The sequence below is a fragment of the Sparus aurata genome, chromosome 5 (genome assembly GCF_900880675.1).
Source record: "Sparus aurata chromosome 5, fSpaAur1.1, whole genome shotgun sequence".
Lineage (NCBI taxonomy): Eukaryota > Metazoa > Chordata > Actinopteri > Spariformes > Sparidae > Sparus > Sparus aurata.
Genome location: NC_044191.1, coordinates 3,464,296 through 3,490,188, shown reverse-complemented (window position 1 = coordinate 3,490,188; position 25,893 = coordinate 3,464,296). Strand labels below are relative to the sequence as shown.

The following is a 25,893-nucleotide window of genomic DNA, read 5'->3' as shown; positions in this document are numbered from 1 at the left end:
ATGCTGTTCTGCAGATCCTCAAAGCACGGGTCCCTCAACGGTCTCAACACATAGACATATATACTTCCGTAAACAAAGACTGCAAAGAACGGAGGCTTCACGTCAGTTTTACGTCACTGAACAAACAGATTACGGCACTCTGAATCCCACAAGCAGCATACTCGTGTTGCCCATAGACATATAAAGTCTTTATGTCTATGGTTTTGCCTTTCTCCTCGGCTCTGAACATAACTCACATCATATCTGAACAACAGTTTGAGGTGACACCGAAGTCTGCTTCGGACTCATGAAATGACCAAACAGGGTAAGCGTGAGTGTGCAGAGTTATCATATCAGCTTAACGTAAATTTATGGCAGTTTACGTTAAACCCCAATTCAAAATTTTGGGGGAACGTAAGTAGAAATCAAGCTAAATAAAATGCAGTGTTATATCTCATATATCCACTGACTCTTTGTTTATGCATGATACGAGGATACGATGTTTTTTGTTTTATATTTATAAAACTGTGCCCTGCCGTTCGTTAGATCCATCAACAGTAACTTTTGAAACTGCTTTCCGGGTCGCGAGGTCTCCCTTGAACAGCGGCCGTCGGTGTGAAGCAGCACGGTGAGGGATGAGCAGGCTTTCTCTGGGGGATAAAGCTGCTTCCAGCAGGGTAAGTTCTTCAAAAGGTCTACATGACCGCGCGCGCTTACATTTTTAGAGGAAATGTGTCATCAACTATCTGTTGTTTGGAAAAGTATATATGAATGGGGTCGGGATAGCTTTTATTTGACCACCGGCAGTGGTTTGGTCCCAGCTCTGGAGGAGCCTTCATTTAAATCATTTTTGGCTGCTGGTTCTGTCTAGAAATAGTCTTTTGGCTGTAATATATATATACACTGACTTATTGTAGTTAACCTATTTCAGTTGTTCCTTTTGAATCTATAATAATGTTTGCTTGTCTGTATTTATGATAGCTGAACCGCTGGGTGGACCCCTCCTTCGCTGATTTTCCTGGGGAAAACTTTTCTCTGTCTGGAATGGGCAACGGCAGCCAGGTTTTGTGCTCCAAGGCTCAGCCCAAGAGGCCTGGGAAGAGAAAAGCAAAGGCTGGCAGCTCAGACCCTCACACGCACTGCCTGCTAAATAAGTCAGCCCAGAGCGACCAGGATGAACCATGGGTGGACAAATACTCGCCACGTTCACAGGTGAGCATCATCACTATTGATATCTGTTCTGGTCTATTGTAATAGATTTGCATCCAGCAAATGACTGGTCTGACTTGCAGAGTTAGTCTGTCATAAGTTCAGTATTGTGATGTGTCTGAAGTGCTCTCTCATCACATTAAGGCAGTGAGAGCCCTGGGCCACAGGGAGTAAAATATGTTACCTTAACTTAAAGTGAAACTCTCGCCAAAAAGTAACCGAGGTTTTATTTGTGATTGAATATGAGACAAACCTTCGTGTAAATACATAATTACGATGAAAGAGGCACTTTTAAGATTTACCGTAGTTTCGTTTTGGGCAAGCTAATTTTTAATGGAGTGCATAGGGCACTGGCACACTAGCATCAAAATCGCTATTTTTAAAACACTTAGAAGGCTCGACACAACATGAAACTTTGCTCGTAGTATTAGCAGGGTCTCTACACATGAACACGAGCATTGAGAACATTGTTTGTGTACGCAGTGTTTACTAAAAAGAAGGTTTTTGAACTACTAACCGTTGGCGTTGGATCTCCGGCGTGCCGCTGTCATGGCAGACAAAAAGTGTCGATCCCCGAGTGTGACCTAACCATAGACATAATATACGTAGACGCCTCATGACGTGCTGGAACGTAATCCAGCGACGTCGCCATATTGGTTGGGTCTCTTCACTCTAGGCTAGCACCAGAGTCAATCAGAATCAACGGAGAGCGAGCAACTATGCCCGTATTTTGTGCAGTTTACAGTTGCAATAAACGGCGCAGTATTGTTACCAGATCGCGGGGGATTACCATTCACAAGTACGTTTTTTTTATTTTATTTTATTTATTTATTTTATATATAATTTTTGTGACAGCGCCCTGTATCATGACTAAATCTCTGCCGTTTGTAACCTTGTGAAAATCCGGTAAAAATTCGGGGAGTTATGATCATTGTAGTTGGGGATATACCTTCCTCAGTAGAAATAAATGCAGGGGGCACATTGGGGCCGCGCTGATACGTCAGCTAGCAGCGTCAGTCTATGAGGCGATGAGGACCTCCTGCCTGTTAGGTCGCACTCGTGGATTGACACTTTTTGGCTGCCATGACGGCGGCGCACCGGAGTTGCTACTGCTAACTTGAGTTATCCAAAAACCTTCTTTTTAGTAAACTCTGTGTACACAAACAATGTTCTCAATGCTTGTGTTCATGTGTAGAGACCCTGATGATACTACGAGCAAAGTTTCATGTTGTGTCGAGCCTTCTTCGTGTTTTAAAAATAGTGATTTTGATGCTAGCGTAAAAGTGCCCCTGCACTCCATTGAAAATTAGCTTGCCCAAAAACGAAACTACAGTAAATCTTAAAAGTGCCTCTTTGTTTGTAATTATGCATTTACACGAAGGTTTGACTCATATTCAACCACAAATAAAGCCTTGGTTGCTTTTTGGTGAGAGTTTCACTTTAAGACTACACTTGTCACCATGGATATAAAGAAATGCCTAGATCTTGACTCAGTAATATAGAAATGTTCTCAACAGTTCTGTATAAAATTCACATTGGCCATTTATATGCAATATAAAGCCTCAATATATACATTGACACTAGCATTCAACATGAAGGGTGCCTGATGCATGAAAATATTCTCTCATGCTATGTTATTTTAAAACCATTACAATTATTTCTAAATTTATACAGCCAATTTTGTGGGAAATCAATTAAGAAATAATTTAAGGATATAATAACCAGAAAAGAAATTCTGTTTTAGGCCAACACAATCAAGATCCTTCATCACATTAATGCAAAAACATTGCATGCATTAACCTTATACATCTAGAAATATAAATGCATTGCTATCTTGGTATAAAAAGTATGACAACATCTCTGATTATTGATGCATTTCTGTCTTACAGCATATATTGTCGATCACCAGCGACATTTCAAGTAAATCTAGTTCATTTGTATATTTCAATTTGATCATCTTTGGAAAGTAGTTTTGCCACATTTTATTATTTCTGGCCTAGAAGTGCTTTGACTTGATGTGACTTTTCGCACAACTTCAATGTAAGAGATGTGGTCAAAATCCACATCTGCTGAAGCCAAAATGGGTCAGCAATCACTTGGTCAAATTAAATGGGTATCCTCCGATGTTTATAGCCTTTTAGTTTGTAATTTCCTCATTAGAATTGCACTGAGGGACTTACTTCACTGCCAGTGTAGCAAGTAATATTAATGGCCACTGCCAGTATCACTTTCAGTGTACATCTTAGGCATTCAAGTATTTTTGAGAGGGAAAAAATATGAACCTGTCCTTCAGGGTACCACATGCATTTATGTGGTGGCCACAGAAATGGGAAATAATCCTCCTCTTACCTCCAGTGACCAGGGGTGTATGTTTATTTGATTTGAGTTTCTGGAGGCTGAAGACCTCCAGATACCATCTTGTATTTTAAACTGTGACCCAAACCTGAACCTTCTGTTCTCTTGTGTAATAGTTACTGTTTGTGTTTGTGTAGGCTGAGCTAGCTGTCCACAAGAAAAAGATAGAAGAAGTGGAGAACTGGATAAGAGTCCACACAAACACACAACAGGTACATGAAGTTTCATTGTTGATTTTGACAATTCATGATATCAGTGACTAAACCTTGGCTCCCATCTTTATACCCTAATGTTGTTTTTAAGTGACTCTTGCCTCTGTTACAACATTTTCTTTGGTGATGTAAAAGGACGTCCAATGAGCTTTGCTGCTTTTGAGACCAAGATATGTTAAGAAGAACTAATCCTGTAGTGTGTTATGATCTTAAACCCTTATATTGTTGTCTCTGGAGGTTTTAAGTGAAGCTGATGGTTCAGGTTTGGCCATGCTGTTGTCATCTTCAGAGTGGCATCTTGCTGCTGACGGGACCATCCGGCTGTGGAAAGACTGCCACAGTCCAGGTTTTGTCTAAGGAGTTGGGCCTCAGGGTCCACGAGTGGACCAACCCCACCAACCATGAGCCATACAGTAGCAGCCAGCATGGTGAGGATAAAACCTTCATGTCCTACCTGCTATCAATGTTTCACCTGCTATCAATGTTTCTGACAAACTGAGAATTGGCTTACAGTAATTATTAAAACAAATGAATATGACCTTATTCACGAACTGCCCCTTGTGATAAGAAACATTGCTACAAAAAATGCTCTTGTTTAGAATAGGAATACACAATATTGGAACACTGAATTGTCTGCCTGATACTAGAAAATTTATATTATCAGCTATTATACAACAAGTAGTTCCGACCAAGCAATCTGATTGGTCAACAAGACATTTAGACCGTGCTTAAATCAGCATGACAGCACGCCTGACTCATTACTCAAAATATTACTCCGCCAAGTCTGTGGCAATAGTGTATCCATCTCCATGGCAACATAGTAACTGTCAGAGCTGGAGCAAAAAAAATAAAAAGTACGGCTTGAAATTCAAACTTTCTGCCGTAAAATATGCAGAGGAAAAGTCGGGAGAAGCAGCCGCTAGACGTTTCTCTGTCGACCCTAAGAGAGTGAGAGATTGGCGATAAAATAAAACGGAGCAGTCCGAGGAGGACAGCAGCAGGGCCAGGCTGCCTGCTGGAGGGAGGAAGAAGACTAGCGAGGAGCCTGAGATAAACATGCGGGAATAAGTTATCAGCAAACGGGCACGCCACGAGAGAGTGTCCCGCAAAATGATCAGGGCGATGGAGAAACAAATGTCTGCCACCGTGAGTGACAGCAGAGATAAGAAGTTATCTGTGAGTGCTGGTTGGCTGAATCGTTTCCTCCGCCGCAACATCTTCACTTGCAGAAGACTACTATTGCCCAGCAGGATGCCAGAGAATTCACAGAGAAGCTGGAGAAGTTTGTGAAATTTTTATCCCGGATTTTTGAGAGGAAGGAATTAAACGCCTGTCCCAAATAAACGCCTGGTCTGTTAAATGCCCCGGCTATTATTTATTTTCCCTTCAGTGTGAGAGACACTATTGTGACCGCGGTGAAAACGTTTTGCAGTATTGATTTAGAATCCAGACCGCGATCAAACATTAACGTCAGCTCAGAGTTCACTCTTCTGGGACTAGAACATCCTTTCTGTTGCTAGGTCGTTACTAAGGGTTGGATTATTTGCTGGAGTGGTAAACTACGTTCCATTACACATATGAGTCTACTGACGTGACTGATTTTGTTTCAGTTATTAGTCGGACCCCATGTGTTTCCATGGAAACGCGACGCACACTCGCAAAAACCTTTAAAATTTGAGAGCAAATGTCCATCAACATGGATATATTTTGATTATACATTTTATTTTTGTTGGTATTAGTTGTATAATCGTCATTTGAGCACTTCAGTGCTGCTTGTGGACCTCGGCGCAACACTGTCGTGCTCAAATGACATTAAAGCACACCCTCGAGGGTAATATTGCTTAATTTGTTGTATCAAGGAAATTCTCGCTGACAAAGTCACGGTCAAAAGTTTACCTACACTCATAAAGAACATGTTTGTCATGGAAGTTTTAAGTTCCAATAATTTCTACAGCTGTCCTGTTTCTGTTATGAATGAGTAGAACACAAACTACTTTGTCACAAAACATTCATGAAGTTTGATATACATACAGTGTGAATCTAATGTTCTTTATATCATCTTAACTTCTTCTGAGTGGTTCTGATTGATAACAGCTGGTGACTTTTCTGGGCCCATTTTAATAGAACTGTTTGATACAACCATTAGACTCAGCCACAAACACTACAATGAGAAAGTCTAAGGAGCTCAGCATTGATCTGAAAGAGCATTATTGATTTGAACAAGTCAGTAAAGTCACTTGGAGCCATTTCAAAGCAGTTACAGGTCCTAAGATCAACTGTACAAACAACCTCACCTGCTACTGAGAGAAAACTGGTCAGGATGGTCAAGAGTCAACCAAAGACACCAAAAAGCAAGTCTGCAATTAATCAGAAGCTGCCGGAAGACAGCTGTCAGTGTCCACAGTAGTGTTGCACGGTAAACCGATACTAGAATGGTACCGCGGTACCCAGCCATTAAGAACAATACTTTTTCACGTTTTATTAGTATCAGTACTTTATGAACTTAGTGCGACAGCAATGCAGCGTGTCTGTGTGCAGCCTCTCTCTGCTTCCTCACTGCCTGCAGCCAGAGTGGGCGTGGTTTCACAGCACAGAGCAGAGCGACACAGATGTGTTGGCACTTTTGGTCATACGGATTTAAAGCATCGTTTACAGACGGGCTTTGTGGAGTCCATGGGCTTGCCCTTATTGTCGGCAAGGTAAGTGAAATATTTCCATATTTCGCTCCTTGCTTCTGCTTTTTCAACAAGCCTAGGACAGTTGGCAGGAGCACTCATGCCACTTTCAGCTGACAGACATGCGGACTTGTTCAAAGAGTTCAAAGAGCTGCAGGTTAGCGATAGATGACATAAACATCCCCCGGATGGAAGTCAGGCGAGGTTTTTGTTGTGACATGACAAGCGAACTATATTCACCATCAGAGTTGCAGGAGGCAGTCAGGGGTAAAGCTAACTGTTTAACAGTCCGATGTGGTTCCACATCTCTGTATGCAAACACAACGTTCACACTGGTAACATGAACTTTACCATAACATGTGCTGGAGTTCACAAGTATGCTGATCAACAACACCACTTATAATTTATCTATTTTAGGTCAATCAGTACTAGTAATATAATCATAGCATGTACATTTTTGTCAATAATTTATAGTGATTTATATTATTAGAAAATTGTCTGATTAGAGCATAGACCTCCACCAGGTCTGGGTCATTTGTGTTGTACTTTAGTGCAGTAATGTGGTTTGCAGGCTAATAATCCAGGGTTTGAATTTTATCAACATCAAAGGCAAATTGCAGATTTCCCCTTTGTGGGATGAATAAAGTATTATATTATTTTGTGAATTGCCAGACTTACAGTTAATGTCATTTATGTTCATTATTTTTATGCTGAATGTGCTGTTAATTTTTTAAGACACTTGGCTTCTTGGATACAGGTACTGATAATTTTAAGTTCCACATTCTGTCATCTAACATTTATGCCATTAATTTTGATGATGTTTTAGTTTTCCGCTGTGGTACCGTTTTAGTATCGGTATCGAGATATTTTAGGCAGGTATCGTACCGAAGTCATAATTTTGGTGGCCGGTAGACAACACTAGTCCACAGTCAACTGTGTTTTACATCAACATGGGCTGAGAGGCTGCTGTGCAAGAAGAAGCCCTTGATCTGGACGCAGCACCATGAAGCTCGACTTAAGTCCTGATGTGTCCTGATCACATGGACAGAGAAAAAACCTTCTGGAGTGATCCCAAACAAACATCAAAAGTGTTAATGGAATAGTTGAATCAAGCTAAAATTGAGGTTTTGGAATGGCCTTTCCAAAGTCCTGACTTGAACCTCATCGAGAACATGGAGACTGTGCTGAAGAAACAAAACTATACTAGGAAGCTAATAAATGTAGTTGAACTTCACCAATTCTGTCAAGTAGGAGTGGTTAAAAATTCAGCCAGAGGACGACCAGAAGCTTGTGGATGGATATCAAAAGTGCATGATTAAGATGAAAATGGCCAAATATTAGAATTACTGCATCAATGAACTAGCGGCAACTAGCCCAATGCTTCAGTGCATAGATTTATTTGAAGAACTAGATACAAAGTGCAAAGAGTATACCTACCCAGTCATATGAGAATTGACAAAAAGTTTTCTAGGTTTACTTCCAGAGTATGCCCACTGAATATGCCCTTGGAGTTCCTGCTCAACCCATAGACTTTACCTTATAATGACGTCACAGACTTTTAATCTATTTTTTTGGGGATGAGGTGTACGAATATGAAATCTCAATGAGTCACAATTTCTAATTTAAAGAATTAAAATTAACTGTCGTTTCATCTTGTGGTTTCCTGTCAACAGTTTTACAGAAGAATGGTGGTCTCTGGGAAAATGATTTTTGGGCTGTAGGGATTTTATTACTGCAAGGGGCCACAAGGCAAAATCGGAAGCAATGCTGATGGGCACCACCATTCCCTTTCCTTTGTTATAATAGAATGGAATAACGTGCACGATAAAATGTAGTAAATGGCACTGGCAAATAGGCTGAGGAGGACAGTAAGGACCAGTGTTGGGAGTAACAGCGTTTAAGTATAACGGTGTTACTAACGGCGTTATTTTTTCAGTAACGGAGTAATCTAATGAATTACTTTTCCCATCGTTACAACGCCGTTACCGTTACCGACTATAAAATGTGGCGCGTTACAAATTGAAGTTTCTCATTGAAGCTGTTGTCATCCGACTCGGCTCTCAGCCACCGGAGCCGCAGGACTGCTTTATTTTTCTCCGGTGAGGCAGGAGGGAGGGGCGGGACAACCGCAGAGGTGATGATTGGCTCTCTAAGGTAGAGTGAGAGTTCATAAGCCAATCAGAGGCTGTGTTCGGCTTACACACAAACCACACAGCCTCGCACACTCAAACTAGCAGAGGTGAGCTGCAGAAATGGCGAGTCCAGAGGGAAAGTTTACGTATTCAAAGTGGAAGTACAGACACTACTTTAATCTCCTTTGTCCACGTCCGTTTCAAGCAACTCTAATCTAATGAAGCATCTCTCAACTGCACGCGCTTCTATAACACTAGTGGCCAAAAAACTCCGTTGTTGACACTGTTGATGATGACGGCAGGTGTGGCTAACGTGAGCTCTGCTAACACAGAAGGACACAGAGCCGTCCGAGCAGCTACAGCTGGATGTTTCTGCTCCAGCTTCACTAAAACTTGTGACACAGATTGAACTGAATGCAATGATAGGCAGGTACGTTGTTGAGAACATGCTCCCGTTATAAACAGCTGACCCAGACTCCTTCATTGGCTAAATACCAGGGAGAGCAGGTGCCGGTCCGCCATGCAGAAAGACATTTTCTAAATACATAGATGCAGAGTACATTAAAATCAATGCCGAGCTCAAAAGGGGAAGAAAAGAAAGTAACGCAAGAGTTACTTTTCCTGGTAGCTAATTACTTTTATATTGGAGTAATTCCGTACTATTACTACTATTACTATTTAAAAGTAGTGTGACCAACACTAGTAAGGACAATCTGCCTATGCGGTTGAAATCATGGATATTACAGCAACAGGCTCAAGGGGTGTTCCCTTTATTTTCTCTGTTTCTCTTCTTGTGCACTGAATCACTTAGCTGAACTTCCAATCGTAGTGATTTCTTTCACGTGTGCTCAGTTGGCCAAAAAGCCACTGACAAGGGCTGACTAGTGTCAATACACCGCTACAGATGGACCACAGATACTCACTGTTGGCAAGTTCTTTGGCCGATCCCTACTGTTGGCCTACTGTGTCAGGGCCCTTGCAGTTGCAATGTGATAAATAATCACTGATACCTTCACAACTTTCATGTGTCAGTAAACAGGCTTCTCCATCCTGTTTCTGTCATTGCATGTGTTATTCTCTGTCTTTTGTTAGAATGGAGAATAAGCGGCCTGTCCTGCAGCTCCCAGTTAGCACAGTTTCAGGACTTCCTCCTTAGAGCCAATAAGTACAACTGTCTGAGAATGGTGGGTGATGGAGGAGCAACAGACAGGAAGCTCATACTGGTGGAGGTATGTACTACACCTTCAGCTGAAACCGTAGTCCCAGTGTTGACCCCGTTATTTATATATTATATAACTATTATATTCAGTAGCCCCGTACAATGGTATAGAAGATTGTCATGATGTAAACTGTGCAGCTGTGTTTATCTCTTTTGTATGATTAGGCTTATAATGATAAAATACATATTTCATTTGACCTCAGTAACATACATTAACATTTATTTAACAGATTGGTGTAGTACCTCAAAAACTTTTCTAATTAATATTTTGATATTTTATTTAATTACCTGTTCATCATCTACTAATTCCCATATCACTGCTGTGATATGATATTAATAACAACCATAGACCAGATGCCTAATCAGAAAAATACTGGAAATCAAATTAAAAAGATGGCTGTCCTTTCCCTGAACTAGAGAATTAGTTTTTTTGCATAAGTACTTGACTTAAACTTGAAATGGTCATGACATTAGTCTATTTCGTCACACCTTGTGTTGAAATGGATATTAACCTTGCTTTACCACCAGCAGCATTACATAAATTAATTTAACATAGGGGTAGTGGCCCTGTTTTGGTTTAACAATTGTCACAACCTGGCTCAACAGTATGCGACAAACGAGGGAGACCACACATAGTCTGTAAATAGTTCCAAAATGTTTAAATTAACCAAAGGAAATAAGCAATATAATTAGGTATCAGTTGTCAGTATGTATGCAGTGTCTGTGTGTGTGTGAGTGTAAGTGTATGTATGTGGAAACAATATTGAAACAAATAATAATGTTGGTCAGGCCAGGAGAGAGAGTGAGAGGATCCTGCAGGTCTAATTTATAGCCACCTGAGCCCAGCCTGCTCAGGTGTGTTGCATCACTGATGGCATAGCTCCTCCCACCAACCTCCTGAAACAAAGTAAACAAATAGCCAAAAGAGGACAGAGCAGGACCAACCCCAGGGTCATCACACAATGGCAACACAAAACTATTGCTATGTTTAATGACATCCTATCATGAGGAAATGGCTTGCCCGAGCATTGTTTGTGCTGTTGTGCTGAGTAGTTATTGGAATAGCCTGTAGGTGCAGGAAGGTATTGTTGTTTTGCAATGCTAGAAAAATAAAATTACAAAAGAAACCAAAATATTCTATGATCAATTATCTGTTCCAATGATTAACATGATTGCATGTTACCTCTCCAGATCCGGAGCTCTGAACTGTGGTTGGTAGACCTCTTGTTTAACACTGTTGTAGCCTGGCTCAGAGCTGCAAACTCAGTTTCACTTTAAGCTGTTTTGGGAATCCTGTTAAGTTACTGCCGGTGAAAACCCAATGCTTGCTGATTTCACTGCTTCAAAATAAAAGCTTTTAAATAACTACATAAAAGGGGACTTTTACCTCTTAAGGATTTATGGGAAAATGTGTCCGGACCAACTCTGCCATGAAGACTGTTGGAAAATCTCGTAATGATATGGACTTTTAATCTACGCATTGCTTCTCATACATTTTTATGAGACTTGGTGGGATGACCTCAGACCTCGAGGGGGTTCTGGGGACATACTCTACTGGAAGAAATCTTGCACAGTTTAAAGTTAAATGCATCAATCTGGTTATCTTTGAGGGCACAATTTAAAAAAGGAAAAAAAAAAGAAAAGAAAAGAAAAAAAAGTTCTAATATTTTACTCTTATGTCATTGAATTTGTCACATTTAAAAAGGAAGTGCATCTCGAGCTCTACCTTACCTGTCATGCAGTGACCACAGACTCTTTGTTGCTAGCTAGGACTTCTTCTGTCATCTGTTCTCTATGGCTAAACTGTGGTCAGCACATAGATGTTTGATTACATCTTTAGCAGTGTCTGATCGGTTTTAACATGTGTTAAGCTATTAGAACTTCTCTTCTTTATAACTGCTTTTGCTTATATTTTGCAGGGTGAGTGGTAGATGCGTCTTTAGAGACCAGGTTGCAAATTAACACTTGTGACTCTTACTACATCTGTTGCTGTGTGGTCTGAGTGTATATAACCTGTCCACTTTGTTTGCACTGCAAGTTCTCCAGTTCCAATCCAAATGATCATCGGTGAAATGCATTAAGGCAATGAGGCAATTCATTTCACTGTCTGATTGTTTTCACCTGTGTGAATACAAACATGTTTTTATTAGTAACAATGATTTCATCCCTACCATGCTGCTTTGTTTAGATACATTTGGATACACTTAGTTAACGCTTGATCATCACTGGTCCCTTCTCAGGATTTCCCAAACCAATTCTACAGGCAGCCTGGCAGTCTGCATGATATCCTGAGGTGAGATCACATGCTTTCACACTACATTTCCTGTCATACTTTCACTAAGGAAAACAGGATAAGTTGCTATCATGACAAACGGCTCGGAAACCACTATGTAAAACTGACAAGTACAGCACTGCTGTTTTAATGTAGCAACTTTCAGTCTCTCCATTTCTGTGAAATAAAGGAGGTCTTGGAGCCCAGCGTCAGTAATTGATGACAGTCATTCTACAATGTATTGCTTAGTTTGATTATGATATGTATAGTGCCTATAAACAGTATTACATTTTAGTGCTTTTATAAATGGAATCATAGTCAATATAATTTTGGCTTTTTTGAGAACAAATTTACAAAAAACCCCTCTTAAATGTCCAAGTGAAAACAGATTTCTACAGAGTCATGTCAATTGATAAAAATTATATAATGTTAAAAAAGTGATCGCAAAAGTATTCATCCCCTTTAATAGGGTGGGAATCTCTTGGCACCTCACGATTCAATTCGATTCCGATTCTGAGGTCAACGATTTGATTCTAAACGGATTATCGATGCATCTCGATGGAACAGTTTTTTGTGCACATTTCCATGCATCATTAAAAAAAATAACAAAAAATATATAATTTGCTAATCACTTCCTACTTTTGTGATGATCATTTAAAAAAATCAACAGATTAATTACCTTCTCTGATATTTTATTAAAGAAAAGGCTTTTCTTTGTCACAAATAGATATGACTTTCTATGAACACAGAATCCTCCTGTTACAGGCAATGAGCATATCCCTGAGAGAAAAACAGTATACTGTAGCCTTTATAAAAATAAAAAAAAAGCTTTCAATGTAATAATCAATGCCGCTTGCATTTCAACACATTATGGACCTATGTATCAGCTCTCATACTAAAACATGGCTACTTACCTACCTGCTTTCATCAAAGTATCCAAAACTTCTGTTTTAGTTTCACTGTAGAGCGTCGGTGTGGCTGTGTCAGTGAAGTAACCGCGAGCTGGTACTTTGTATCTTGGCTCTAGAGTGAACACCATCATCCGAAAACTCACATTTTCCACAACTGAATACGGTCTTAAATCCAATGCAATAAAACTTGCAATGGATTGCAAAATGCAGGTGAACTGAATGTTGCAGTGGGCGAACTACTTTCAGTTTAAAAATTCCGATTTATTAACGTATCTGCATTGAGACGTAATCATTCTAGAAAGAATCGCAATGCATCAAAGAATCTAAACATTTTCCCACCCCTACCCTTAAAAGTGACTGACCTAATTCAACAGAGGACCAGCCAATTGGTGCAAGAAGTCTCACAGTGAGTGAAATGGAGATGACCTGAGTGCAGTGAATGTGTCTCTAGTGACTGTAGTATAAATACACCTGTGTCTGAAGGTCCAGTCACTGGTTCCTCGCTACACTAACACCATGAAGACAAAACAACACTCAAAGAAACTCTTAGAAAAGGTTATTGAAGAGTATAATACAGGGAATGGATACAAAACATTCTGAAGTCACTAAACATCCCACAGGGTTCAATTAAATCCATCATAAGAAATGGAAGGGAGGCTACCAAGACACCTATGACTACTCTGAAGAGTTAAAAGCTTCAGCAGCTGAGAGTGGCAAAGAGAAAGACACTGTTGAAGAAAGCTCATTAAATATCTACTATAGTTCACCCGAAGGGATGTGGGAGACTCCAAGGTCAACTGGAAGAAGGTTCTTTGGTCTGATGAGACCAAAATGGAGCTTTTGGGCTGTCAAAACGCTGTTTGGCAGACACCAAACACTGCACATCACCACAAACACGTCATCATCCATGCTTCCCCACTGTGAAGCATGGTGATGGCAGCATCATGCTGTGAGGATGCGTCTCAGCAGCAGGTCCTGGAAGACTTGTAAAGGTAGATGGTAGAATAAATGCAGCAAAATATAGGGAAATCCTGGAGGACAACCTGATTCAGTCTGCAAGAACTATAACTCAGGACAAGAGTTGTTTTTCAGCAAGACAATGAGCCAAAGCATACAGCCAAAGCTACACAGAAATGGTTTAAAGACAACAAGGTGAATGTTCTGGAGTGGCTGAGCCCAGACCTTAATCCAACACAAAATTTGTGGCTGAACCTGAAAGGGCTGTTCACCCCTGATCCTTGTGCAACCTGAAAGAGCTTGAGCGGTTTTGCAAAGAAGAATGGAGTAAAAGTGCAGTGTCCAGATGTGCAGGCCTGATTGAGACCTGTCCACACAGACTCAGTGCTGTGATTCAGGCCAAAGGTTCATCTACTTAATACTGACTAGAAGAGGGTGAATACTTATGCAATCACTTATTTTACATTGCATATTTTTTAATGTTTGACATTGCTTTGTAAAAATCTGTTTTCACTGTGATATTAAATATATTACATTTTAAGGTGGGGGGGGGTTACCCCTTTTTTATAGGTATTGTATCTATTCTATAACGTCTGTGTATTTCCCTCCTCCATGAGATTGTGTCCTGCTGTGTGTCTTCCAGGCGCTTTGTGAAAACCAGTCGATGTCCTCTGGTGTTCATAGTGTCAGACAGTCTGCGTAGAGACAGTGGCTCGGGTTGTCTTTTCCCTAAAGAGATCCAGGATGAGTTGGACATCAACAGCATCAGGTTACAGGCAATGCACACTCCTGACTATGACAGGGATGTTAGACCTTTATGGAAACCCCAATCAGACCCCACAGACCCATGTTCAATACAGTTCAGTCCCCACTGTGGACTTATATTTATTTACTTATATTTTATATATATTTATTTACTTTATATTTGTGTATTATCTTTGTTTGCTATCTGTGTACCTATCTATGTAAGCGACTTTGGGTCCTTGAAAAGCGCTATATAAATTAAATGAATTATTATTATTATTATTATTATTATTATTATTATTATTATTATTATTATTATTATTATTATTATTATAATAATAATAAGTGAAAATCGTTCCCAGACATTTCTGGCCATATTACTTTGGTTGGACAGTAATTTGGTATTTAGAAATAGTTGCATAAAAAAAAAAGACCAGATTTGGTCAGAATGCAGCCCAACACGTTTTGTGCTCGCTTGTATCTCATCAACAAAGAATAAGCTCTTAAGTCTATTCCTCTTCCAGAGGACTAGCCAGTGTCGGTTGGATTTTTCTGACATCCACTGTAGATACTAAGAGTAATTTGAAAAGGCTGCCAGTCCAGATAATAAGCTTGGCTGTGTTCTATAAAACAAGTGCCAATCAGGCAGCTGATGTTATCACTGACATTTTTAACAACTCACTCTCACAGGAAACTTATCCAACCTGTTTCAAGACAGCCATCATCCTTATACCTTAAAAGTCTATAGTGTCTTAATGACTGTGGCACTCAACCCCATGTTGATGAAGTGGCTGGAGAACTAGTTCCCCAGCACATCAAAGACTTAACACATCAAGACATAGTTGTGCACTGAGAATAATCTACTGCTAGGTATCAGCAAAACCAATGAGCTTATTGTTGCTTATAGAAAAAAGGAGGGAAAGACATACTGCCCTCTCTACATCAGCTGAGTTTTAGTTTCCTAAAAATCAATATCTCATGGTTTGTGCACAGCTCAGTACAGAAAGGCTCTATAGCATATGATTGTTGGTAAACACCACAGAGTCCGTACGGAGACCAAAGATTACTACAAGACAGCACCCAACCCAGCCAGGGTCTGCTGCCCTTACTCAGACACCTTTTGGCAAAAGATACAGAAGTATCCATTGCCATACCACAAGACTATGGATCAGCTTCTTTGCTCAGGCTGTGACTCCTGAACTCTTCGTCTGCAATGCACTTTATAAATTATTTTGACTTGTTCTTTGTTTTTCTTATGTAGCATAAAATGACTCGTGTTTTACAACCCTAATGTTGCAAAATGACATATAAATCAACCTTTAATAGTTCACCATGCATGCCTTCATAGCACTGGTTATTTCATCACCACTTAATGCCTTGGCCTGAATTTGTTTATGCTGATATATTAGTGGCTAAGAGGATAGATGATTTGAAAAACAGCCTTTATTTGAGAATTCTAGGTAATCACATGAAGCTTAACAGGATATTAGATAAAACTGTTCATCTTCTAGGTCAAAGGGTGCCTCTTGATTACTCTGAACATTGATTTGTGTTTTGTCTGTTTCCAGTTTTAATCCAGTGGCTCCAACCACAATGATGAAGGTCCTGAGTCGAATTTCAACTCTGGAGGCAGGAAAGGTGAAAGGAAGCCTTGCAATTGTCAACGCATTTTGGTATGAGTATTTTCGTGTTTCTTAAAATACATTTTTTTCCATAATTCTAAGCAGAGCTGTGGGATGACGCGCACTTCAGACCAGGCATTGTTGGAAACACTGTGCTCAGGAAGCTCAGGAGATATTCGCAGTGCTGTCAACAGCCTCCAGTTTTCCACACTCACAGGTCAGGAGTAAATCACACTACATTGCACCACATCAGACCCCAGGGGTAGACTGGAATGAAAATTGCCATAAATCCCTTTTGATTTGTAATGACCAACTGGTCCTCCAGACATATCATTGGAAAAGGGGCTGTGGAGGATGAAGACAGACAAGCCTGTGACATCACTGGGAAGAGCTGTTTCCAGAAAAAAACAGAGGAAGAAGTCCAAAGAGACAAAAGAGCAGGACGAGGAGCAGGCTATTGGAGGGAAAGATGCTTCTCTGTTCCTGTTCAGAGCACTGGGGAAGATCCTGCATTGCAAACGTGAGTTGTATCTCTTAGGTTGCATATAATGGAATAGAAAGACTCCAGTATTGTCTGTCTATGTTATTGACAGGTGTGAAAGCCCTATCGAAATGCAAGGAATTGTAATCCTTAACTGAAATAAATAGTTTTTTGGATGTGCTCAAAAACTCACATAACTTTGCACAGGCATCAGAATTGGTGAACATGTATATGGTTCTTGTGCATGGGCGTGGCTACGTAGCTCAATAACCCCCCATATAACATTTCTATGAAGTAGTAAGTGTCTGGGAGTGCAGCCAGACACAACCAATCAGCTAGCCGTGTCCACTGTGTTAAGTGTTTTTCTTTTCCTTTAGATGTGCTGCGCAGTGCATTTGATCTCGATTGTAATGAAACTGAAAGACTCAATTTGATCGATTTTGATTGGTGACACCCCTAGTTACCACAATAATAAGTAACAACATTGACTTGTATCACAATCTGAAGATAATGAATATGAAATGCCAAATGTCAAAGACCGGAAACAATAGACTATGTAAAGAGCTATACAATCCAGATTAATGAATGAAGATATACATAAATGGAAAACGGTTACCACAAACCATATTTAAAGAATACTGTCATAATGTACATAAATTCTCATTATATATGTGGAAGAATAACAATAGAATAAGTCTAGGCTTGAACCTGTCCAAAATGCCGTACACAAAGAAATTGCTCCATGCAGATAGTACTTAAACTACCCAGGTAATGGATTCTTTTGGGCAGTTTTTTGCCATTTAAAGGTGTACTTAAACTCCTCCTAGAAGGTTAATCCACCTCAAATTTAGTCAGCATAGAAAAGACCCTAACGATGAAAATGTTCAAACTTGTAGTTTTCATTGAATGATGGTGCATTGAGTTTTAATATTTCATACTGAAACAGGAAGTTGTTGTAACTCATCTGTGTATTGTTAAATTTGCCTCAAACTTCACATGTTTGAGAAGAGACCCAACCTGAAGATATTTACATGCCAATATTCAGTTTTGGTAAGTGCCAACTACTAGCAACAGGAATTGACATGTTTGATGTTTGATACTTATACTTTTGTATTCTTCGTAGCTGATTAGGTCCACCTCAGATCAGAGTTGCACTGTGGCCTTTGTTGATCAAACATGACAATACTTCAGTAATTTCAAGCGACACAGATGCCAGCACTTAGCTCTTTGTCATCAACAGGAAGAAGTGATGAAGAGGATCATGCAGCTGAGTGTGTCCCTGGAGCTGGTCTACCATCTCACCTGTCTCATCATCACAGAGAAAAATTACAATTAAGCCCGGAGGTACAGACTTGCTTTCTGCAGCTCTAATGTGTAACAACATGCCTGAATGTTCTTTTAGGTTTTGTGAACAATTAGAACTCATTCGTGTGTTTCTTTTAGTTGGTTGTTGAGCGTTCGCACATATCTGGAGAGTTCTTCAACCTGTACCTCCAGCAAAATTACCTGGACTTCTTCTCTGAGGTGGAGGATATGGACCGAGCCAGCGAGTATCTGTCTGATGCTGACCTCCTCACTGCTGATTGGACTGTCAGTCTTTCCCTAGACATGAATAACAAATAGGAATGTTTTGATGAGTGAATCTGGACCAACGTGCTCCTGTTGTTTGCATACATACTGTTGCAAACATATTTAAGGAGCTGTTTTAATATGATTGTAGCACACCAACAGTTTCATGCCCATACCCGCTAAAGCTTAACAGACCACAGCACATTGGTTTGTAATACAGTGAGACAAGATGTTACACATCTGGAAATACACCTTGTACCTCTTCCTGTGTTGTATGTAGTACTACGATGGAGAATTACAAGTACTAGGTAGTAGAGATTGAGAACTCTAATGTATTAGTTTATTATTATTGTTATGTTGCCCATATATTTCCAATACAGCCCATGTTGTCTTGACTTTTAATAGTAATCTGTCGGGTCTATATAATGGGCTGTGCTGTGCTGTTCTCAGAGTCGCAGCACCATGGGGGATTATGGATCTTCACTCGCCACCAGGGGGCTCCTCCACTCCAACTCGCGACAAGTGTCAGTTGGCTTTAGACCGCTGCACAAACCCAACTGGCTTCTGGTCAACAAGAATGTAAGTGGGTTAAGGTTAACAGTGTTTGAAACGCGATGTCTGGAACAACAGCACTTTGCAGTTCTGTGTTCAGGAAACATGTAATTATCCTATAAATGACAACAAACAAACAATCAACAGAAACTGTCAAACAGTCTCTCTATATATTCTAACTTATCCATAGGCGTATTTGTCAGATCAGTTGCTAGGTACTGGGGGTTGCCAAAAAATGGGACAGAGTGGAGGGTTTCTATCATCATACCATGCATACATGTTTTACAATAGGAACACAACAATTACTTTTCTAAGGTGTAACAAACTGTCTTGGACTGCTTGGTGGAATGAGGCTTAAGGGCTTGCTAAACAACCAGTCCATGAACACATAAATACCATCTCTAACAGGCTAATTGCCCCTCTTGCATTTCAAATTATATGTGAAGTATCTTTATGTAAACTACTACATTTTACTATTTTGAAGTGATGCTTAAGGCTCTCAGCAAATGATTCTGCTGTCCGGGCGAGTCATCTTTACTTTTCTTCCTAAGGTCTTAGTGTTTCAGGTCTTTGTCCACAAATCTTTTTGCTTCTCTTGGCAAAGTAAAAAAACCCTTGGCTGCCCGTCATGTTGGAGATGTTAGCTGGGAAGCATAGGCTGTGCTTTACCTACAGCTCTCGCAGGTTCTTCGTCACCTCGCAGTGCTGTTCCTCCATAACATCAGCTGTGTAATGGGGGATGACACTCACTGCCCATATCGAAGGGTCCATTGTTGTCCAAGTTGTGTTATTCTCCCCCTTCTCTTTGACCCTGGCAATTATTAGTAATACAGACTTACAGACTCCATCGCAAGGTTTTCAAGGTTCCCACTGAATCCAGGCAGCAGACATCAGGGTCACACAGACACCCTGATAGAGTTCAACCTTCGTGTAAAAGCATAATTCGATGAAAGAGGCACTTTTAAGATTTACCGTATTTTCATTTTCAGGTCAAAATCATTTTCAGTGGCATGCTAGGGGCACTTTTACGATAGCATCAAAATCGCTATTTTTAAAACACTTAGAAGGCTCGACACATGAAACTTTGCTCGTAGTATCACCAGGGTCTCTACACATGAACACGAGCATTGAGAACATTGTTTGTGTACACAGAGTTTACTAAAAAGGTTTTTGAACAACTCACGTTAGCAGTTGCTTGTTCCGCTAGCCGCCGTCCTGCCAGCCGAGAAGTGCTGATTTCCTAATGCGACGTAACCTGGAGGAGAGTTAAGGTGGACCCCCCCTAAAGGTTAGTTCTATATAAATGCACGGATAATTTGTTGTTTTGTCGTTAGCTTAAAAACAATATTGACCTTGAAGTTGAAAAAGGAGCCTCATATAGGAAACAATACTAAAATCAAAAGCCGGAAAAGTCACGTGAGATATTGCGTGGATAGTTGTTGCCGGAAGACAGTAGCGGTCCACCTTAACTGTTCTCCATGTTACGTCACATTCTGAGATCTACACTTCTCGACTGGCAAAATGGTGGCAGTGTAACAAGCTACTGCTAACGTGAGTTTTTCAAAAACGTTTTTTTAGAAAACTCTGTGTACACAAACAATGTTCTCAATGGTCTTGCTCATGTGTAGAGACCCTGGTGATACTACGAGCAAAGTTTCATGTTGTGTCGAGCCTTCTTAGTGTTTTAAAAATAGTGATTTTGATGCCATCACAAAAGTGCCCCTAGCATGCCATTGAAAATGATTTTGACCTGAAAACGACAATATGGTTAATCTTAAAAGTGCCTCTTTCGGCATAATCATGCTTTTACATGAAGCTTTGACTCACGTACTAGAGGTGTATGAATCGTGACTCATTCAAATCTTTAACCCGTGTCATTAAAATAACCTGTGAGTTGCTAATCTCAAGTATCATTAACTCGAATCACTTGAGTCCTACTATAATCAAATCTAAAATGATAAATAGCGTCACGCAGAGCTGTATACATAGCAAGCTCGTAGCCCACTAGCCCTGGGCTTGCTCCAAGCTACTAGCTACGAACTTGCTACAAGCTTGCTACAAGCTACTAGCTACCGGCATCGAGGCTCGTGAGCTACGAGTCGGCTGTGTTTCCGGCATCCAGGCTCGCGAGGTACGAGTCGGCTGTGTTTCCGGCATCGAGGCTCGCGAGCTACGAGTCGGCTGTGTTTCCGGCAACGAGGCTCATCAGCTATGAGTTGGCTGTTTTTCCGGCATCGAGGCTCACAAGCTAGCCCGCAAGCCTATGCTGGAAACACTCGTAGCTTGTAGTTCGTAGCAAGCTCGTAGCTAGTAGCTCGAAGCAAGCTCATAGCTAGTAGCTCGTAGCAAGCTCGTAGCAAGCTCGTAGCTAGTAGCTCGTAGCAAACTCGTAGCTAGTAGCTTGTAGCACACTGCTGGAAACACAGCTGACTTGTTATAACACTAGCCTGCAAGCCGCGATGCCGGAAGCGCCCACGACTCAGTCAGAGCAGGATAGCGCAAACAGCTGGCTACATTCTGAATGAGTAGCAGACGAGCTAGTGAAGTCTCTTCGTTGGGTCTGCGTGAAAAGCACATCCCTGTCATAGTACAACACAAGCCATTCTTCCACTACTGTAGGTTTGGTGTATAGATGTAGCATAATAAAATGAAATTAGGTTGATCAATCTTTGCAAAATAAAATAATTAATATATGAATATTATATATAAATATTAAGTAGCATATTGTAAGTAGGCTATTATTATCTCTATTTGGGAACCTTATCCATTTACACTGTTCCCACCTCAGTACTCTTATTATTTATTTGTTTTATTTTGTTTTATTTTATTTTAGTATCTCTTTTATTTTTCCAATCATGTATATAATGTTTTATTGCACTGTGTTTTTTACTACATTAGTGGTTAAGAGACAATGGGCTAGGACTGAGTTTCCATGGTGATTAGACAATACTGACTCAAGTGACTCAAGTGACTCGCACAACCCGGTTCAATTTAGTGAGTGACCAATAATGACTCGAATCCTTAAAAGGAACCGTATTTACCAGCTCTATCGTGTACATTCACAAAACAAGCCTAGGTTGCTTCTTGGATAGAGTTTCACTTTAATACGCTACGTGCACGTAACTAAGGAGTTCCAGTGTGCTCGTAGCCTATTCTCATTGTTGTTTGTAATGCGGCCGATGATGTGTGATGGTTGAGGCTTTTAATCAGACCCAAAATGCAGAGACTGGAGATTGAGATGAATTCAAAGGTGATTTATTAAGACAAAAAAATTAGATGCTGGGAGCAAGGATGGCAGGCAGTCTGGTGGCAATGGGAAGAGAGTCTAGGCAGACAGGTGAAGCTGCGAGCTGAGCAGAGAGAAGCTGAAGATCTGCATATGCGGAGAGGGAAAAACACAGGCATGGGAGCGTGTCTAGCCATACAAGAAACACTGGAGCAAAAAACATGTGGCAAACAAAACACTAGATGACACAGATGATGTACTGAAGATTAGCAAAAGCACAGGTATAATCACTGACCTTGATGGAACAATCTGGCATTGGACTGGTGAAGAGACCAGGGTCCTTTGTCTGCTGTGGCAAACAAATTTCCCCGTTTGTGGGACAATAAAGGAATACTGATTCTGATTCTGATACTGACTGAAAAACAAAAAAACAAGATGGATCAAGCCAAAAGAGAAAGGACATCAGTCTTAGTTAGGGTAATTTTATCATTTTTTAACAAACAACATCTTTTATCACACAGAGCCTCTCTTAGATCAGTTTAAACTTTAAAGCTGAATGACACTGTCCAGTTGTCAAATTAAAGTGTCTTGTATGTGGCGAGTTACATATGACTGTAATGACACTGATGTTGTCTCTGTCAGCACCGGGAGAACTGCCTGGCTGCCCAGTTCCTATTCAGAAGCTTCTGTCTGACACCAGTCAGCCTGCAGACTGAACTGCTGCCGTACCTGGCAAAGCTCAACAACCCTATGAGGAACCAAGGTAAAACACACACACACACACACACACACACACACACACACACACACACACACTTACAAGTGCTTCTTTTCCAGTTGAAAGTACAAAACTTTTTTCAACTGGTGTGATCGAGGGTGAACATCAACCTGTATAATGCAGAACTGTCACATGGCATGCCACGAATGTTCATCAGTGGACATCTAAATAATATATCAAAGCCTATATTGTCTAACTTTAAATGCTTTCAGGTAACTGCGCTGTATGGTGTTTTTAGATGACACTTTCATGGTGCTGTCGTCATGTTGCTCTGTGGTTGACAGTTTGTTGATAAAGAGTGTATTCTTTGACTGTCAGCAAAGTCAAGTAATTTGCTACTGTGAACCTTAAATCCTACTTGCTTTGATACTTTGGCATCTTAACATAATCAACAGCGCTTTTCAGACTCATTTAAATCTGAATGTCTGTTGATAAAATGTGTGAGGTTTCATTAATAGAAGTGTTCTGTGCAAAACTGTCTTCCAGCTCAGATAGCTTTTATCCAGGACGTGGGTCAGATGTCACTGAGGAGGTTCCCTGGCAGGTACAAATTCTGTCTTCCCATAATGTTGTTATATTCAAATGTACCTTGCAGTCATGATGATTCCTGACGAACCTGGAGGGGTGCAGAGAATGTTGAAAATCTGAAATTACACTGAACAAAAATAGAAATGCAACACTTTTGTTTTTGCTCCCATTTTTCATGAGCTGAACTCAAAAAACTAAAACTTTTTCTATATACACAAAATATCCATTTCTCTCACAAATCTGTCTAAATCTGTGTTAGTGAGCACTTCTCCTTTGCTGAGATAATCCATCCCACCTGACAGGTGTGGCATATCAAGATGCTGATTAGACGGCATTATTATTGCACAGGTGTGCGTTGGGCTGGCCACAATAAAAGGCCGCTCTAAAATGTGCAGTTTTGCTTTATTGGGGGGGTCAGAAAACCAGTCAGTATCTGGTGTGACCACCATTTGCCTCATGCAGTGCAACACATCTCCTTTGCATAGAGATGATCAGGTTGTTGATTGTGGCCTGTGCAATGTTGGTCCATTCTACTTCAATGGCTGTGCCATGTTGCTGGATATTGGCAGGAACTGGAACACGCTTTCGTATACGTATCGTATACATGTCGTATCCAGACTGAATTGAATGTTCATTTCTCTACCATAAGCCGTCTCCAAAGGCGTTTCAGACAATTTGGCAGTAGATCCAACCAGCCTCACAACCGCAGACCACGTCTAACCACACCAGCCCAGGACCTCCACATCCAGCATGTTCACTTAAAAGATGGTCTGAGACCAGCCACCTGGACAGCTGCTGCAACAACCGGTTTGCATGACCGAAGAATTTCTGCACAAACTGTCAGAAACCCTCTCGGGGAAGCTCATCTGCATGCTCGTCATCCTCATCAGGGTCTCGTCCTGACTGCAGTTTGTCGTCGTAACTGACTTGAGTGGGCAAATGCTCACATTCGATGGCGTCTGGCACGTTGGAGAGGTGTTCTCTTCAAGGATGAATCCCGGTTTTCACTGTTCAGTGCAGATGGCAGACAGCGTGTGTGGCGTCGTGTGGGTGAGCGGTTTGCTGATGTCAACATTGTGGATCGAGTGGCCCATGGTGGCGGTGGGGTTATGGTATGGGCAGGCGTATGTTATGGACAGTGAACACAGGTGCATTTTATTGATGGCATTTTGAATGCACAGAGATACCATGACGAGATCCTGAGGCCCATTGTTGTGCCATTCATCCACAACCATCACCTCATGTTGCAGCATGATAATGCACGGCCCCATGTTGCAAGGATCTGTACACAATTCCTGGAAGCGGCGCATACGAAGTGCTCACTAACACAGATTTAGAACAATATTTGAGAGAACTGGATCTTTTGTGTATATAGAAGATTTTTTAAATCTTTGAGTTCAGCTCATGAAAAATGGGAGCAAAAACAAAAGTGTTGCATTTCTATTTTTGCTCACTGTATATGAGGACCACAGATGGAATGAAACTAGGAATGTCACTAACACAGTGTTTGCCTTCACATTTGATTCCAACGGCTGAAACAGTGCTGATATGGTACTAAAAATATGATACTAATGTGAATGTTCCTTGTCAAAATGATCTTACAAACTAATTTCTATAATAATGATAATAAATAGCACTACAGAATTCAATGTACATTAGCTCTTGACTTCATGTTGTGTATATACAGATCAAAACTGGAGGCTCTGACAGACAAAGAGCCGGGCGAGCTGAAAACCGACACTGAAGAGGAGGAGGAGGAGAAAGATGATGTTAAGGGTGGGACTGAGGAGCATCTGCCAGCCAGTCAGCCCCAACCGACTACAAGCCAAGTCCTTTCGGATGAGAAGGACCTTATCATAGAGGAATATACCAGTGACTAAGCCAGACTGCTCTGCCACGCTGTTTCACTTTTTCATCACACCGTGTTTTTTTTTTCACTTTGTTTAGTGTGTGTGTATACATAATTAACAAAATGATTTTTTTTAACAACATTTTTTTTTTACATGATTAAAAGCACACTTGTCACTGTTACAAAGCTTGGTACACTTGCAGCCTAGCCCTTCTTCATTTTATGTTCATGACTGTGATAGTAATTCTGATGTGATGAGTTGTTTTTGCTTCACCAGAGTGTCCTTTTTTTATGATCATAATACAGTTCAATCTTCAGGATTGATTGTAATAATCTCCAAAAATGACCATAACAGTTCAGTTCTGCCAGTTGAAACGTCTGTACATGTATGTCCAGCACTTGTTTTGCTGAGTGACGTTTGAGCCTGTAACCTGTAATGGAGACTGTCAAGGAATAAGCCTGGACTTTAACTGACAGAGTTTCTTACAGACAGAATACAGGAAATATTACATGAAGGTGTATTGAGAGATATGTTGTTTAAACCTAAATACGTGTGCTAATAAAAAACACTGTGTGAATAGCTGATCATGGGCTCTTTACTTGAACATTATCTTGTTCTCACA

At 40.6% G+C, this 25,893-nt stretch overlaps 1 protein-coding gene across 3 annotated transcripts; it reads left to right on the top strand.

Moving 5' to 3' along the window:
• Positions 1 to 5: 5 nt before the first annotated feature.
• rad17 (RAD17 checkpoint clamp loader component) lies at positions 6 to 25,855 on the top strand. Of its 3 annotated transcripts, none has more exons than XM_030417180.1 (17): positions 6 to 304; positions 569 to 656; positions 961 to 1,191; positions 3,681 to 3,755; positions 4,045 to 4,183; positions 9,655 to 9,791; positions 12,022 to 12,074; positions 14,565 to 14,690; positions 16,234 to 16,303; positions 16,390 to 16,504; positions 16,613 to 16,807; positions 18,009 to 18,112; positions 18,212 to 18,358; positions 18,788 to 18,916; positions 22,758 to 22,878; positions 23,380 to 23,437; positions 25,109 to 25,855. In XM_030417180.1, the coding sequence occupies exons 2-17, from the start codon at positions 615 to 617 to the stop codon at positions 25,299 to 25,301; spliced, it is 1,935 nt and encodes a 644-aa protein (XP_030273040.1). In that variant the 5' UTR covers positions 6 to 304; positions 569 to 614; the 3' UTR covers positions 25,302 to 25,855. The 3 variants fall into 3 exon arrangements, with proteins under 3 accessions (XP_030273040.1, XP_030273039.1, XP_030273041.1); XM_030417179.1 differs by having other exon boundaries at positions 7 to 304; positions 526 to 656; XM_030417181.1 differs by having other exon boundaries at positions 9 to 304; positions 526 to 656; positions 16,393 to 16,504.
• Positions 25,856 to 25,893: the final 38 nt, after the last annotated feature.

Bases quoted from the DNA above. Each gene is read 5' to 3' on its own strand.
- rad17 (XM_030417180.1), top strand. From the start codon at position 615: ATGAGCAGGCTTTCTCTGGGGGATAAAGCTGCTTCCAGCAGG. The intron at 16,304-16,389 runs GTGAAAGGAAGC...CATAATTCTAAG, and splicing joins CAACTCTGGAGGCAGGAAAG to CAGAGCTGTGGGATGACGCG. The intron at 22,879-23,379 runs GTAAAACACACA...ACTGTCTTCCAG, and splicing joins CAACCCTATGAGGAACCAAG to CTCAGATAGCTTTTATCCAG.